General features: G+C 41.3%; 1 protein-coding gene across 1 annotated transcript in view; it reads right to left on the bottom strand.

The window, feature by feature from the left end:
* Positions 1 to 14,805, bottom strand: part of POLA1 (DNA polymerase alpha 1, catalytic subunit) — a 330,913-nt gene that overhangs the window by 261,197 nt on the left and 54,911 nt on the right. Inside the window, exons 25-26 of the mRNA XM_008272470.4 lie at positions 12,164 to 12,313; positions 11,313 to 11,435 (exon numbers count right to left, since the gene is read on the bottom strand). Coding sequence (XP_008270692.3) covers positions 11,313 to 11,435; positions 12,164 to 12,313 — 273 coding nt within the window. The remainder of the gene's footprint in view (positions 1 to 11,312; positions 11,436 to 12,163; positions 12,314 to 14,805) is intronic.

The following is a 14,805-nucleotide window of genomic DNA, read 5'->3' as shown; positions in this document are numbered from 1 at the left end:
TTTGATTTTTTTGCATTGTATTTCTCTCAAATGATCCAACGTCCAAGTTACCATCAAATGGACTGGCATCCCGTGTGATGCTTCCAAATTAGAGCTTCTCCATCTCATCTTCATATTTAGCAACACCACGTTCCTCAGTTGTCGGAAAGGATAAAGACAAGTAGTGAAGCAAACGCAGATGTTCCTTAATGCAAGTTCATCAATATCAATGATCTACAGCGAGGCTGCCATGTACCTGCCTGCACACAGTTGCTTCTATAGTGTTTAAGGATATATGAAAATAATCTGGTGCTAAATAGCCAGCTGTATTAAAAAGAATTTCAACTCACTCCAACTGAACTATCATAAATTCTGAATCAGCAGAATGCAAATTAATAAAGCTGAACAGTATGTGTTCTCAACTAGTAAAATTGAATCAAGAATTAGCATTACTCAAACATCTCTGGAATATAATAAAAAGAATAAAAAATTTCGCAGGGATCGACACTGTGGGACAGCAGATTAAGCTGCTGCTTGGGACACCTGCATCACATATCAAAGTGCCGGATTGGAGTCTCAGCTTCTGAACCAGGTAGCTACTAATGCACCTGAAAGGCAATGGAAGATGGTCAGAATGCTGGGGGTACTGCCACCCATGCGGGACACTGATGGACTTTGGAGCTCCCGGCTTCAGCGTACCTGCTGCAGCAACCTGGAAAGCTCTCTCTCCCGCAACTACCACCTCTCTGTCCCTCTGCCTTCTGAATAATTATTTTTTAAATGTTTCTCTGGCTTCAAATTTTATAATGTGAACAACTTCAAAAGTGATAAGTAACATATGACCACTGAAAGAATGCTCTCTTTAAAACATAAAATACATTTGCCAAAATACATTAAGCCCTCTTTTCAGTCTTAAAAGGAATTATCATATTTAAAAAATTATACTTTTAGTAGGTTGGCTGAAGTTATTAGAATCCTTCGGGGCCGGCACTGTGGCATAGCGGGTAAAGTTGCCGCTTGCAGTGCAGGCATCCCATTTGGGTGCCAGTTTGAGTCCTGGCTGCTCCACTTCAAAACCAGCTCTCGGGGCCGGCACTGTGGTGCAGTAGGTTAATCATCTGCCTGCCATGCCAGCATCCTATATAGGCGCCAGTTTGAGTCCCGGCTGCTCCTCTTCCAATCCAGTTCTCTGCTATGGTCTGGGAAAGCAGTAGAAGATGGCCCAAGTCCTTGGGCCCCTGTACTCACGTGGCAGACCAGAAGACGCTCCTGGCTCTTGGCTTCAGATCGGCACAGCCCTGGCCATTGCAGCCATTTGGGGAGTTAATCAGTGGATGGAAGACCTTTCTCTCTGTTTCTCCCTCTCAATGTCTGTAACTCTACCTCTCAAATAAATAAATAAAACATCTTTAAAACACACACACACACACACACACACAAAACCAGCTCTCTGCTACGGCCTGGGAAAGCAGTGGAAAATGGCCCAGTCCTTGGGCCCCTGCACCCCAAGTGGGAGACCCAGAAGAAGCTCCTGGCTTCTGGCTCCGCATCAGCGCAGCTCCGGCTGGTGCAGCCATCTGGGGAGTGAACAAGTAGATTGAAGACCCCTCTCTCTCTGCCTTTGCCTCTCTGTAACTCTTCCTTTCAAATAAATAAATAACACTTTAAAAAAAAAAAAAGGACAAAATGAATTAAAAACAAAAAGAAGCCTTCGTGGTGGCTATTAAAATTCCGCAGACAGAATTAGAACTCTTCCCTCCTACCATACACATGGCTTCAATGGGTCTGGTTTGGCAAGAAAATTCTTCACACTTCTACATTTTTGGTCACAAAACCACACATTTTTAAAGCTAAAGTTTCCCCTTTAGCTACACGAGAAGAAAGGAAAAATGAAATCCAAGGACCAGCTTTGGCATCATGGTCACCTTTGAGTATCTCTGAAATGCTATATACCCTCTCCTCCAAAACATACACACAGGGGCTGGCGCTGTGGCATAGCGGGTTAAAGCCGTGGCCTGCAGTGCCGGCATCCCATATGGGCGCCGGTTCGAGTCCTGGCTGCTCCACTTCCACTCCAGCTCTCTGCTATGGCCTGGAAAGCAGTAGAAGATGGCCCAAGCGCTTGGGCCCCTGAACCCATGTGGAGACCAGGAAGAAGCTCCTGGCTCCTGGCTCCTGGCTTTCGATCAGATCAGCTCTGGCCACTGCAGTCATTTGAGGAGTGAACCAGCACATGGAAGACCTCTCTCTCTCTCTCTCTCTCTGGCTCTACTTCTCTGTAACTCTGTCTTTCAAATAAAATAAATCTTTAAAAAAAACATACACACAGATATAAAAAACATTATACACAACTTCTGAGGACAAAAACTTCTCCTTTGCTCTACTTGGGCTAACAGAAATACGCATGTGACAATAAAAGAACAAAGAAAACTTTAAAGACTGTGTTTTTTCTATGTCCAAAAGACTATTTCCTTCCTTCTTACCACCTTTAGTGTTATTTCTTCTGTTTTCACTAACTATACCTAATACTGTTAGGAAAGAGTTATTCTTCTCTTACACACTTTTTTATAAAGGCCCAGATAGTGAGTGTGTGTGTGTGTGTGTGTGTGTGTATGGTATATGTTTTAGCCTTTTTCCCCCTCTGCAGGTCACTTAGTCTCTGTGACAACTACTCAACTCTATCCTTATACAGTAAATGTACCTATAAACAAACAGGTGTGGCATGTCCCAATAAAGTTTTATTTAAAACACATGAAAGCAAGTAAGTATATAGGTCATAGTTTGTCAACCTTTGGAATGGAGAAACCAGAACAACAGTTCCACAAGGAAGCAAACAAAACAATTATATCCTTAACTTATACCATCACTAAAAATAATTTCCAGAAGGATTAAAGACCTAAGTATAAAAAGCCACATTTTGCAACTTTTAGAAGAAAATAAAGGCAAATAATAATTTAAAAAAAGGGAAAAGGGAAAGATTTCTTAAGAAAAAACCCCTCAGCTGCAGAGGTAAATCAAATATTTAGCATTAAAATCAGAAACTTCTGCACAATGGAAGACCACAAATAAAGTTAAAGGACAAGCCACAACCTAAAAAACGTATTTGCAACACAAATGATGAAACAAGGATTGGCCTTTGAACACCTAAGAAGAAATACTAAGGAAAATATAACACAACAAAACATTTACATAAATTCATACAGGCATTCCAAAGAAGAAAATGGAAGATTTAATAAACAGGGGAAGATACCCAACTTAACTCAGAATTAGGGAAATGCAAATTGAATCCAATGAGATGTTATTTTACACCGAGATTGGTAAAAAATGAAAATTCTGGTCATAACAAGTACTAGCAAGGATGTGGAATATCAAGGATCATGCAACGAACATATTTACAAGTATATTGTTAAAATCCCTCAACAAAAAATTCAAAGAGGCAAAACTGTTTTATCAAAATCATTTCCAGTTCTTAAGGTTAGCCTCTGATACCCTAAGTGATAGATCAGAGTCTAGTTAGAGATATAAACTCATCTCACACAAGAATTCAGCTTGCTATGATAAGTAACTGCTCTCATCAATAAAATCTCACATACTGCTTGCAGTTGTGCAAACTTCTCTCCGAGATATACACTAGAAAAACTGTGACACAGTGGCACAGTGGGCACTCTCTACCATAGCACTTATTTTAATAGCACAAAAATTAAAAATCATGAAAACTTGGAAACTTAAAAATGTAAACAACGCTGGGGCCAGCATTGTGGCACAGCAGGTTAAGCGAAGGCCTGCAGTGCTGGCATCCCATATTGTCGCCAGTTCGCATCCTAGCTGCTCCACTTCCAATCCAGCTCCCTGCTAACGCACCTGGGAAAGCAGCGGAAGATGCTTCAAGTCCTTAGGACCCTTCACCCACTTAGGAGACCTATAAGAAGCTCATGGCTCCCAGCTTCATTCAGCCTGGCCTAGACCTGGCCGTTGTGACCATCCAGAGAGTTCTGTCTCTCCTTCTCTCTCTCTCTCTAACAATAAATAAATCTTTTTTAAAAATGTAAACAACGGAAGAATAAAAAACTACACTGTATTGTATTTACTCATGGAAGCAGTACACAGTAGTTAACATGAATGAATCAAATCTAAACATGTAGCAAAACAGTTATATGTAAAATGTGGTATACAGAATAGTTGCCCTCTTTCTTTTGAAAACTGTAAAGGGACACATATAGCATGATACATTAAAAAAAAAAAAAACGGGCTGGTGCTGTGGCGCAGTAGGTTAATCCTCCACCTGTGGCACCAGTTCTAGTCCCAGCTGCTCCTCTTCCGACCCAGCTCTCTGCTGTGGCCTGGGAAAGCAGTCGAAGATGGCCCAGGTCTTTGGGTCCCTGCACCCACACGGGAGACTGGAAAGAAGCACCTAGCTCCTGGCTTCAGATTGGCTCAGCTCCAGCCTGTGTAGCCAACTGGGGAGTGAACCAGCGGATGAAGACCTCTCTCTCTGCCTCTCCTTCTCTGTGTAACTCTGAATTTCAAATAAATAAATAAATCTTTTTTAAAAAAATCAGTTCTGGTACTTCAACTGAGGGAATCATGTACTGTTGCTCCCCGGCCAGAGATATAAATTTAGCTACTTGAAAGAATCAGCTTGCTACATTATAAGTGAAATGATTGTTCTTAGCAATTAACTTAAAATTCAAAAACATCATTATTTTATATCACAAACAGATTCAACTAATACAAACATTTGGAGCAGTTTTGGTCTTTCTCTAACATTCCAAAATTTATAAGAGTCTAAAACGTGGATTTAGGTCACTAAACGGTCTCCACTATTGTTCACAGAATAAAATCCTTAATTGATTAATGATCTCAGGGTGTCTATCGCCATCTAGTGAACAATCCCTTCAATTACCACACATGATACTTGACAACTGATGTTTTCTTCATGGTTTAAATATGCATGTGCACCCAATGCTACAGGCTTACCAACTTCTTTTTTATGCCTCGCTACACAGAGCAAACTCAAGTACAGAAGGCATTTGTATAAGTTCACTTCCTAATGTCTATTAATAAAATTTCCCTATTACTTCGCGGGAAACAATGACTTCATTATTTCCAAGTAACTTGCACATTGTGAGGTCCCTCGTACAATTCCTTAACTAATTCTTATATAACAGAGCAATTAAAAATCATAGAAGACTTTAAGTGTAAAAGATCACACCTGTGAAAAACAATCTTGATATCCATTTGACACAATTATTAGCACTTTTATTGTCAATCTGCTTTTAAAAGTACAATCAGTAATTACTCGCAGCCATAATACATTTGATTACAGAAATTATTTGGTGAGCAGAGCCAAACTACTTGATTCCAACAAAACCGAGTACATACAAAACAGATTTGGAAATAAAAAATGGAGAAGGGGTCTTCAAAGTCTCCTCAGACTGTATATTAATCCATATACAAATACAAAATGCTATCATCTTTTGCAATGAAATACTGCAAGGTTACCTTCTCATTAATTTCCATTTGAGCTTTAATCTAATTTATCCTACAAGGACTTTAAAAAGATACCAGTGGTAGGATCTTCAAATTATTGTATTATTTTATGCATTCTATCATATTCCCCATTCTTTTACCCATTCTATCTTTTTACCAAAAATCCCAGTCTAGTAAGTTATAAAGATATTCCAAAATCTCAGCAAACTGCCTCTCATTTTATACTTTACCCCTTCCACCTCTTTAATAATTAAGACATACCTGAAAATCAGTAAGACTTCATAGCAAGACAATTACCATCCACAAAGGCTAATAATTATCACCAGTACTTTAACAATCATTTCTACTTTAAGAAATAATTTTGTCATTTTTGTAAGTGAAGTTGGATCTTCTTTGATAAGAGTTCCAGGGAGTAAATGTATATTTATGTATCATTAACTGCCCATTACTTTAAAGGCCTACATTCCAGTGACTGTATTTATCATCAAATGTAGAAAGGAACAAAGGGGGGAAACAAAGTAGAAAACTAAGAATTTAAATCACATGATTATTTCTAGATATATTTGAAATTCTTTGCTTTTTAATGGAGAGATTAGGGGTTTTTCACAGATTAAAGATTTATCACTGTCATACAACTGAAAAATAAAAACTCTGCGTTTAAACTCCTTATTAAAAAATACAGCTAAACGAAAATATTGCCCTTAAAATACAATGGATTAAGGGAGTGGGGGAGATCATTGGACAAATTTGGGGCTTGTCATTATCAACAGTGCCCTTTTAAGCTTGTGGATTTCTGAGCCAACGCAGAAAATGTAACAACAGGGATTTCCCAACAGCAAGAGGCACTCTCCAAGGGAGTAAATTGTCAACTATTGCCTCTCGTGAGAAACTTAAGAGTAACCTTGATCCAATCTCAATAGTCAACCCATGTATTAGCACCCAGTTGGGGCATAGTGAGTGCATTTCCTAATACAAAAATAAGATGGTATTCTACCAGAAGCCACTGGATATATATACAGAAACAAAATTTAAATAATTTTGAAGCAAACTTAGCCTAAGAAACTGAAAACATCCTTCTTTCACTTCAACTAGCCCCTAAAACATCTCATCTCTCCCATGTATAAAAGGTCTATATCTTGAGATCAGTATGGAAAAGATGACCTTGAAGGAATACAGGTGGAACATAAAGCACAACTACAACCACGAAAGACATTCGGAGAGGGGGACAACCCTGACACAGTAAAAAACAATCAAGAAGATATGGAATGAAAACGAAACAGCCTCTTGTTATACTTCACATCTTTGGTGCTTAGATTCCTCATCTGCAAAATGGGAATGGGATTATCTATATAAAAGTACTCTTGTGTGGATATAATGAAATGATACACACAAAACTTCTAGGGCCGGCGCCGCGGCTCAACAGGCTAATCATCCACCTAGCGGCGCCGGCACACCGGGTTCTAGTCCCGGTCGGGGTGCCGGATTCTGTCCCGGTTGCCCCTCTTCCAGGCCAGCTCTCTGCTGTGGCCAGAGAGTGCAGAGGAGGATGGACCAGGTCCTTGGGCCCTGCACCCCATGGGAGACCAGGAGAAGCACCTGGCTCCTGGCTTCGGATCAGCGCGGTGCGCCGGCCGTGGCAGCCATTGGAGGGTGAACCAACGGCAAAGGAAGACCTTTCCTCTGTCTCTCTCTCTCACTGTCCACTCTGTCAAACAAAAAAACTTCTAGCATATCACTGGTGTTAACACATGTTTTGTCCTTCCTCCCTGCACCCTAAGCCAAGTCTTTGAGACAGCTGCCAACAGAAGAGTGACCCGAAGCATTCTGATGTTTGTTGCATATACCAGCTAGATCTGTACTAATACAGTGGCCATGAGTCACCTGTGGCTGTTTAAATTCATTCCATTTCTAATTATTAAATCTAAGCAACCAGTTCTTTGGCTCATTGGCACTAACCAAATATCATGCAGTCACTAGCCACTGGTGGCTAGAGGTTGGTATACTGGAGAATATACAGAACACCATAATGTTCTACTGGATACAACTGGTCTAGACTCAGAAGCAGGAATCAGCAAACATTTTTTTGAAAATAGACCAAACAGTAAATATTTTAGGCTCTCTGGGTCATGCAAGACTCTATCCTGACAACTCAACTCCGCTGTCGTCACACAAAAGTGATCCTAAATAATACATACATGAATGAGCTTGGATCTGTTCCAATAAAACCTTATTTACAAAAACAGATGGTAGGCTGGATTAGGCCCACTTGTCATAACTCACCAATCCCTGCGCTAGAATACTCTGAGTCCAGCTCCCTAATACAAGCATGTTACCCAAAACTACTACCTCCCTTCTTTTAAAAAAATTATTTTGGTTTATTTGAAAGAGTTACAGAGGTAGAGCCAGAGAGAGAGAAAGATCTTCCATCCACTGGTTCACTCCCCAAATGACCACAAGGGCCAGAGCTGAGCTGATCCAAAGCCAGGAGCCAGGAGCTTCTTCTGGGTCTCCCACACAGGTGCAGGGGCCCAAGTGCTTGGGCCATTTCCACTGCTTTCCCAGGCCATAGCAGAGAGCTGGACTGGAAGTAGAGCAGCTGGGACTCAAACAGGTGCCCATAAGGGATGCCGGCACTGCAGGCCAGGGCTTTAACCCACTGCGCCACAGCACCGGCCCCTATTACTTCCCTTCTTTAAGACCAAGGAGCCTTACGTTCACTGAGAGGCAGCAAACAAAAGCTTAAAGAAGTTAAAAGGAATTTAATATAAATATTCTTTTACAAATTAAGAAAACTTCAGGGGCCGGCGCTGTGGCACAGTAGGTTAATCCTCTGCCTGCAGTGCCAGCATCCCATATGGGCATTGGTTCTAGTCCCAGCTGCTCCGCTTCTGATCCAGCTCTCTGCTGTGGCCTGGGAGGGCAGTGGAAGATGGCCAAAACGTTTGGGCCCCTGCACCCATGTGGCAGACCTGGAGGAAGCTCCTGGCTCCTGGCTTCGAATCAGCTCAGCTCCCGCCCATGCGGCCAATTGGGGAGTGAACCAGCGGTTGGAAGACCTTTATCTCCTTCCCTCCCTCTCACTATAGTTAACTCTACCTCTGAAATAAATAAATAAAATCTTTTAGAAAAAAAAAAAACTTCATGGTTGCGGCACAGCAAGTTAAGCTATTAACTGGAATGCTCCTCCACTTCCAATCCAGCTTCCTGGTAACACACTATCTGGGAGGCAGCAGATGACAGACAGCTCAAGTGCTTGGGCCCCATCACCCAGGTACGAGACCCAGATGGAGTTCCTGACTCCTGGTTTCAGCCTGACCCAACCCCAGCTATTGTGGGCACTTAACGAGTGAGACAGCATATAGAAGATTTCTCTGTTTCTTTCTCTTCTTCTCTATTACTCTCTCTTATTAAAAAGAAACAAAACTTATGTACCTAGTACTAAAGCAGATGAAGTTTACAGTTTTCAAAGTGACAACACCGAAAATCTGTGTAGCAATGGCCTTTCTTTTTTTGGAAGAGTGGGAGCAGGGACATCCTTCTAAAGCCAGTAAATCTTGACAGATTACTCCAGTCCTGATACATTCCTGGAACTCTTGACCGATTACTCCAGTCCTGATATATTCCTGGAACTCTTGACCTGTTACTCCAGTCCTGATATATTCCTGGAACTCTTGACCGATTACTCCAGTCCTGATATATTCCTGGAACTCTTGACCGATTACTCCAGTCCTGATATATTCCTGGAACTCTTGACCGATTACTCCAGTCCTGATATATTCCTGGAACTCTTGACCTGTTACTCCAGTCCTGATATATTCCTGGAACTCTTGACCGATTACTCCAGTCCTGATATATTCCTGGAACTCTTGACCTGTTACTCCAGTCCTGATATATTCCTGGAACTCTTGACCTGTTACTCCAGTCCTGATATATTCCTGGAACTCTTGACCTGTTACTCCAGTCCTGATATATTCCTGGAACTCCTGACCGATTACTCCAGTCCTGATATATTCCTGGAACTCTTGACCGATTACTCCAGTCCTGATATATTCCTGGAACTCTTGACCGATTACTCCAGTCCTGATATATTCCTGGAACTCCTGACCGATTACTCCAGTCCTGATATATTCCTGGAACTCCTGACCGATTACTCCAGTCCTGATATATTCCTGGAACTCCTGACCGATTACTCCAGTCCTGATATATTCCTGGAACTCCTGACCTGTTACTCCAGTCCTGATATATTCCTGGAACTCCTGACCGATTACTCCAGTCCTGATATATTCCTGGAACTCTTGACCGATTACTCCAGTCCTGATATATTCCTGGAACTCTTGACCGATTACTCCAGTCCTGATATATTCCTGGAACTCTTGACCTGTTACTCCAGTCCTGATATATTCCTGGAACTCTTGACCGATTACTCCAGTCCTGATATATTCCTGGAACTCTTGTCCTGTTACTCCAGTCCTGATATATTCCTGGAACTCTTGACCTGTTACTCCAGTCCTGATATATTCCTGGAACTCTTGACCGATTACTCCAGTCCTGATATATTCCTGGAACTCCTGACCGATTACTCCAGTCCTGATATATTCCTGGAACTCTTGACCGATTACTCCAGTCCTGATATATTCCTGGAACTCTTGACCGATTACTCCAGTCCTGATATATTCCTGGAACTCTTGTCCTGTTACTCCAGTCCTGATATATTCCTGGAACTCTTGACCTGTTACTCCAGTCCTGATATATTCCTGGAACTCTTGACCTGTTACTCCAGTCCTGATATATTCCTGGAACTCTTGACCGATTACTCCAGTCCTGATATATTCCTGGAACTCTTGACCGATTACTCCAGTCCTGATATATTCCTGGAACTCTTGACCGGTTACTCCAGTCCTGATATATTCCTGGAACTCTTGACCGGTTACTCCAGTCCTGATATATTCCTGGAACTCTTGACCGATTACTCCAGTCCTGATATATTCCTGGAACTCTTGACCGATTACTCCAGTCCTGATATATTCCTGGAACTCTTGACCGATTACTCCAGTCCTGATATATTCCTGGAACTCTTGACCGATTACTCCAGTCCTGATATATTCCTGGAACTCTTGACCGATTACTCCAGTCCTGATATATTCCTGGAACTCTGGATGTATACATCCAACTAGCTGCTTAATATGTTTGGAGATCCATTACTCATCTCCAAGGTAACACATCTAAGATGCAACTCCTAGTCCCTCCTTCCCAATTTTCCCCATCTTCATTTAATGCTCCACTAGCAATATTCTTCATTTCTACCTTTTCCCCATTCTCTAAGCTAATCCATCAGCAAAAAGTACCCATTCCCCTTTTATCATTTAGGTCTCATTCATGTAATATCCAAAGTAGACTTCATTACCAACCTAAACTAGCCATCCCATTCTCTAGCCCATCCCTGTCTTACCTATCTGCAGAGCATTTACTTCTATTATATTTCCTTAGTTATTTCTTACATTTGTTTACTCACTACCTTCTCCCCCTCCCCACGTCTCAGATCAATGTCTCCCTTCTCCACTCTCGCCACTCCAGGGAAAGCAACCCTTGTGACAGCAGGGACGTTTCAGATCTTGTTCAACACTCTATCCCCAGTGCCCAGGAGAAGCCTGGCACATAGCAGATGGTTAGTAAAGACACACATTGAACTCATGAATAAATGAATCCTTAAATATCTATTTTTCTCAAACCTGTCCAAAGAAAAGGGACATTTGAAGCTATACAGCAAACTAAAAAATTTAGCTGTCCTGAACTATAACATATATAAAATATTCTGAGGACATAAATATTATTAAGCCATTTACCTCTCTTCCTTTGTATGTCACCAAGGCAGCCAGTGGTTTGGCGTAAAACCTGCTGTAGGAAAATCCCAGGCAACCGTACATACTGTTCGCTGTAAGCTTCAAAGCCTTCTGTCGAATGTCATACTGCAGGTCACACAAGGACAAAAGACAAACAACAATATTTGCAGATGCTTAAGCATTACATTATATGTCCTTCTAACCACCACTGAAAAAGAGAAACATTCAATATCCCTGAAAAAAAAAAGCTCTTAGCATAGTCAATCCATCCTCCCAGATCCACAATTCCCTAACATCCTAGAAGCAAGTAAACAAAGACACCAAAGCTCCCAGGAGTCAGAGGGCCTTGCTCAGACACAGATTTTGTAGGAGGAACCTCCCATTCCGAGGCATTCTAGCCGTTTTGAATGATCACGTTCAAACAAGCATATGCATTAGCCTACAGCACCCTGCCCATACCACTCCTAAATAATCAAATACATAAGAATGAGACTCTCCCTCGGGTGTCTCTTAGTGAAAAGATACACCTGGGAGCCGGTGCTGTGGCGCATCAGGTTAAAGGCCTGGCCAGAAGCGTTGGCATCCCATATGGGAACTGGTTCTAGACCCGGCTGTTCCACTTCCAATCCAGCTCTCTGCTATGGCCTGGGAAGGCAGTAGAAGACGGCCCAAGTCCTTGAGCCCCTGCACCCACGTGGGAGACCCGAAAGAATCACCTGGCTCCTGGCTTCAGATTGGCCCAGCTCCAGCCATTGAGGCCATTTAGGGAGTGAACCAGCGGATGGAAGACCTCTCTCTCTGCCTCTGCAACTGTCTTAAAAAAAAAAAAAGAAAGAAAGAAAGAAAAGATATACCTGAAGAACAAGGTCTGGATTTAAATCTTGCTGTTTCATTAGCTGTTTGACATGTTTTCTCCGCTCTACCAGTTTCCGGATCTCTCTGGGCAAAATGCCCATTTCTAAGCCTGGATCTGGCAACTCAGGGATTTGTTCTTGTTCTCCATCCTGATAAACATAAAACAGAAATTTCAGACAAATCAAAAACTCTTGTGAAATGAATTTCTAAAATACCTGATTACATCTTAAAAAGTTACCCTGTTGTATATGTAAATGTCAAAAATGTATGCGTAGTATAGGTGTAGCTCATTTCACTGCACTTCACAAATACTTGCTCCCCCCCAAATCAAATACAAGGTCTGTGGTAACTGCACATCAAACAAGTCTATCAGCGTCATTCTTCCAACAACTCAGATGACAGTTAGCATTTTATGAGAGGCAGGGAGACAGAGAGCTCCTACCTATTGGTTCACTCTCCAAATACCCACAACTGCTGAGTCTAAAGCTGGGTATCAGGAATTTAATCCAGGTTTCCTACATGGGTTAAAGAAACCAAATATTTGAGTCACCACCTCTGTCTCCCCAGAGTCAGGAGCTGGAGCTGGAAATCAGGCTCAGGTATCCACGGTGGGATATAGGTGTCTTCACGACTGTCTTAAGTGCTAGGCTAAATGCCACCCACATGATCAAGTATTTTTAAATTAAGATATATACACCAGTTTTTTAGGTATAACGTTACTGCTTACTTCACAGACTACAGTATAATGTAAGCATAGCTTTCATATTTACTGAAAACAATAATATACCTTGTACGATTTGCTTTATTGCAATATTCACCATATGGCAGTGGTCTGGAACTACACCCACAATATCTCCAAGGTATGCTGAGAAGGTTGTAGAACAAGCCAACATTGTCCCCCTTCCTCCCAATTCTTTCAGCCTGTCACTCCCAGTATCTCCCACCCCTGCAGTTAGAAATTTAGATTTCATTTAAAGGAACGAATCACACATACTATCTTAACTTCAACAATATTCAGGAGCAACAGGTTTGGGGATGTTGTTTCTAAAATATAAACACCAGGGGCCAGTGTGTGGCACAGCAGGTTAAGCCCCAGCCTACAACACTGACATCCCATATCAGAGCTCCAATTGAGTCTCAGCTGCTTTGTTTCCGACCCAGGTCCCTCCTAATGCACCAGCGAAAGCAGCAGACAATGGCCCACATATTTGTGCCCCGGGAGACCCAGATGGAGTTCCAGGTTCCTAGCTTCAGCCTGGCCCAGCCTCAGCCACTACAGCCATCTTAGGAGTGAATCTCTCTCTGTATCTCTCCATCATTCCACCTTTCAAATGAATAAAATATTGTAAAAATATATAACAAAATATAAACACCAATAAAGATCTGTAGGATTACTAAAACAGTCCCAGCACTAAACTCCTGTTTTAAATAATTGGTATTACCAAACAAAATGCTACAGATTTTTTAAACCAGAAAGAATCATAGCAATTACTGTAAATGTTTAAACTAAAAATAAAAAGCTAAATATTAAATCAGCAAGCCTCTTTTAAAAGTTTGTAGCATATTTAAGTACACCATGACATTTCTAAAAATTAACACACATAGATTCTCTAGCATTTATACTACATTTTACCTATAAATTGCCCTGCGACCAGTGGAGGAAAAAAAACATTTAAGAAAAGCAACCAATAGCCTTTATTGTATGAAAGTTTCTATCAGGAAAAGGCAGAAAAAGCATTAGACCATTTTTCTCAAGCCTCTATTAATTCTATTAACAAGCTGCAAAGAAATGTCAGGCACATTTGCCATTTCAATGGATCAAAACTAAAAATAAACCTCATGGCTTAAAGTATGTCAAGCCAATGCCCTTTTATAACCCATCTTTTACAAAGTATCTGATTTTATAATGATCAATATCCTCAATAAACACTCTTACGATAGTAATAGGAACCAACTATTGTTTTCCAATAAAGCAGATGACAGCAAACCTATTAAAGAGGTCTTGGTATACATTCCAATTTATTTACGGCAACTATCAAAGTCAGATAAAAAGTAATGTGAAAAGATCTGGAGTAAGGAAATGTACAATCCGCTGCCAGTTCTACCACTACCATCCCTGTGACATCAAGTGTCTTGATAACAAAGAAGGCATTGCACACGAAATGCTACAGAATCTGTAGGTTGTAGCATGCCGAGTATTTCTTATGACCTCTGAGGTCCCTCCAAACTCTGAAATGATTCTTTTGTACATCCAGAATCCAAAACTGGAAAGCTCAAATAAAAAAAAATGGGGCAGAGAGGAGTCAGTGGACAATAGTAATTATCACAAGGCTGGCACAGTAGGAGGTCAGAGTCCAAAAAATACTAATTGAACACAGTCACTATCTTTGGGGACGTCTACCTGATACCTTCTCTGTAAAGTTATCGCCTTGCCTCACAGAAAAGTTCCATACTTAGCAGATTTGTACTCTAAACTTACTCTTGTGGTCACAGGTGATGGGACCAGGGTGCTCACTGACCCAGGTAAGCCTATCAGCTTCTCTCTTCTGGAAGTACAGAACTAGGACTGAAAAATAGTTCCCCAATGTGTGGTTGGAACTAAAAGGTAAATTCAGCAGCTGCAGAGCAAATAAACATCTGC

The sequence above is a fragment of the Oryctolagus cuniculus genome, chromosome X (assembly GCF_964237555.1).
Source record: "Oryctolagus cuniculus chromosome X, mOryCun1.1, whole genome shotgun sequence".
NCBI lineage: Eukaryota > Metazoa > Chordata > Mammalia > Lagomorpha > Leporidae > Oryctolagus > Oryctolagus cuniculus.
Note: the sequence above shows the minus strand (reverse complement) of the source record. Positions and strands in the feature narration are given on the sequence as shown.